Source organism: Colobus angolensis, unplaced genomic scaffold (genome assembly GCF_000951035.1).
Source record: "Colobus angolensis palliatus isolate OR3802 unplaced genomic scaffold, Cang.pa_1.0 Scaffold333, whole genome shotgun sequence".
NCBI classification, from domain to species: domain Eukaryota; kingdom Metazoa; phylum Chordata; class Mammalia; order Primates; family Cercopithecidae; genus Colobus; species Colobus angolensis.
The window spans coordinates 573,078-575,680 of NW_012116633.1; the positions used below are offsets into that span (position 1 = coordinate 573,078).

Here is a 2,603-nt window from a genome sequence, read left to right on the forward strand (position 1 = left end):
ATGTGCCTGCAACATCAAGAGGGAGCTCTTGGCCCCTGGGTTAAGGTCAGGGCTCCAGAACCCCAGGGTCAAGGCTATGGCCGCATCCCAAGGACCGGCATCCCTGCAAGAGGCTGCATCACACAGGCATGGAAGAAGCTCCCCTGGGGCCAGCTCAAATTCCTGCTGGGGAAAGCAAGTGGAGGTGCTCCTTGACGAAACAGGGCGATCCCACCGATCTCAGGGGTTCTGTTCTGGCCTGCGAACCTGGATCGTCCAGCCTGGGCCGGGGGGCGGGGGGGGGGGGGCAGCAGACCTCGCCCTTCTTGGCTGGGGCTGAGGGTGAGGGTCCCGTTTCCCCAAAGGTCTAGCCTGGGGTTCCAGCCACAGGCCCCACTGGGCAGCGCCCGGCCCCGCCCCTCCCCGCCCCGCCCCTCCAGGCTTGGCACTCGTCCTCAACCAAGATGGCGCCGGCGGCTTCAGGCGCGTCACGCCACCGGGGCGTCACGCGGGCCGCCCTACGGGCACCTCCCGCGCTTTTCTTAGCCTAGCAGACAGTGGCGGAGCGGGCAGCGGGGAAGTAGGCGAGCGGAAAGCATGGCCCGGGGCTTGGCGGTGGCCTGGGCGGTGCTCGGGCCGCTGTTGTGGGGCTGCGCGCTGGCGCTGCAGGGCGGGATGCTGTACCCCCGGGAGAGCCCGTCGCGGGAGCGCAAGGAGCTGGACGGCCTCTGGAGCTTCCGCGCCGACTTCTCCGACAACCGACGCCGGGGCTTTGAGGAGCAGTGGTACCGACGGCCGCTGCGGGAGGTGCGATCTCGGGGCAGGGCCGGGAGGCGTCCAGAAGCCCGGCGGTGGGAGTAGGGGAGCCCGGGCCCCCGCAGGCTTCTTCCCCTGGGCGTCCGGGAGCTGGGAGCCCACAGGAGATTAAAGGTCAACGGGCTTGGGGGACGCGGGGTTGGGGGACGGGAAAACGGGGGCACTCTGGAGGGCCGGGGTGGAGGAGGCTGGAGGAGGAGAAAAGACTTCTGCCGAACCCCTTCCTGAGGCGAAGGCTGAGCCTGTGCAGTGACCTTCGTTTTAATATTTATTTTTTATTTAAAAAAATGTTTTTTGAGACTGGGTTTGCCTCTGTCTCCCAGGCTGGAGGAGAGTGGCGCCATCCTGACTTCTGAGCTCACTCGATTCTCCCGTCCCGCAGTTTAGCTGGGGCCACCATGCCTGGCTAAAAAACAAAAAAAACAAAACAAAACAAAAAATCTTACCCGGGCTCAGTGGCTCACACCTGTAATCCCAGCACTTTGGGAGGCGGAGGCAGGCGAATCACCTGAGGGCAGGAGTTTGAGACCAGGCTGGCCAACATAACATGGTGAAACCTCGTCTCTACTAAAAATATAAAATTAACCAAGTGTGGTGGTTCATGCCTGTAATCCCAGGTACTTGAGAGGCTGATGAGTCAGGAGAATTGCTTGAACCCAGGAGGTAGAGGTTGCAGTGAGCTGAGATCATGCCACTGCACTCCAGCCTGGGCGACACAGTGAGACCTTTTTGTTTTCTTTTTTTTTTAAGATATAGGGTCTCACTAGTTACCCAGGATAGTCTCGAACTCCTGGCCTCAAGCCATCCTCCCACGTTGACCTCCCAAAGTGCTGATCACAGGCATGAACCACCCACACACTCCCTGGCCACAGCAGCATGCACTGCACAGAGCTGGGCCCGGGGATTGGGAGGAGGGGACAGTTTAGACGTCCTGAGGTCAGCTTTCTGGTTTTCAAGGTTCAGATAGAGGACAGGACGTGACATCAGGCCAAGGACGCCACCCGTGTTCCCCTCCTGACTTGGATGTGGTCAGCAGAGAAGTGGAACCGGGTGAGGTCTGGGCCGCTTTTGCCTGGTCTACATCCTCTTTTTCTGACTTTGCGGCATTCAGTACAGGAGGGAGAGAGGAGGGGGCTGGGTGCCAGTGTGTGCTCCACTGACAGTGTCCTAAGCAAAGCTCCCCTCTATCCCCCCAACCAGCCCTCCTCCCTGTGACATGCAATGGGCCATCTGCCTTAGTCATGGGTCTGAACCTTCTTGCCTCTGGCTGGGATGTGGCCCTGGGCTCGCTCCTGTCTCAGGAGCTATTGGGCCCCATCCACTCTGAGGAGGAACTCCTGGCTCCCCTGGCCCAGGTGCACAAACCGCCCTGGCAGTTGACCTGTTATCAGCAAGTTATCTGTCTGTTCCGCCAAGAGTCCTCACAATGTATCAGGACTTTTGCACTAAGCCCGGGACACAGCTGTGCAGCACACTGGTCCCGGATCCTTTTGGGGGCCTAGGAGCTGAGCCTGGCCCTTCTCTCCACAGTCAGGCCCCACCCTGGACATGCCAGTTCCCTCTAGCTTCAACGACATCAGCCAGGACTGGCGTCTGCGGCATTTTGTCGGCTGGGTGTGGTATGAACGGGAGGTGATCCTGCCGGAGCGATGGACCCAGGACCTGAGCACAAGAGTGGTGCTGAGGATTGGCAGTGCCCACGCCTATGCCATCGTGGTCAGTGCGGCCAGGAGCAGGCAGGGTGGGTTGAGTGGGCACGGCTGCTGAACAGCATGGGACCCCCAACTGCCACCCACAGCCTGTCTCCT

General features: G+C 60.7%; 2 protein-coding genes across 2 annotated transcripts in view; both read left to right on the top strand.

Annotated features, from left to right (window-relative positions):
* LOC105518950 (beta-glucuronidase) overlaps window positions 1–2,603 on the top strand; it is a 25,114-nt gene that overhangs the window by 2,398 nt on the left and 20,113 nt on the right. The gene's annotated exons all lie outside the window — the stretch shown is intronic.
* On the top strand, window positions 431–2,602 carry LOC105518949 (beta-glucuronidase-like). Its single transcript, XM_011952118.1, has 2 exons — window positions 431–786; window positions 2,326–2,602. The coding sequence occupies exons 1-2, from the start codon at window positions 577–579 to the stop codon at window positions 2,560–2,562; spliced, it is 447 nt and encodes a 148-aa protein (XP_011807508.1). The 5' UTR covers window positions 431–576; the 3' UTR covers window positions 2,563–2,602.

What these genes read in the sequence shown, in the direction of transcription:
- LOC105518949 (XM_011952118.1), top strand. Translation starts at nt 577, where the DNA reads ATGGCCCGGGGCTTGGCGGTGGCCTGGGCGGTGCTCGGGCCGCTGTTG. An exon ending in ACCGACGGCCGCTGCGGGAG is followed by an intron (nt 787 to 2,325) that starts GTGCGATCTCGG and finishes TTCTCTCCACAG; the next exon opens with TCAGGCCCCACCCTGGACAT.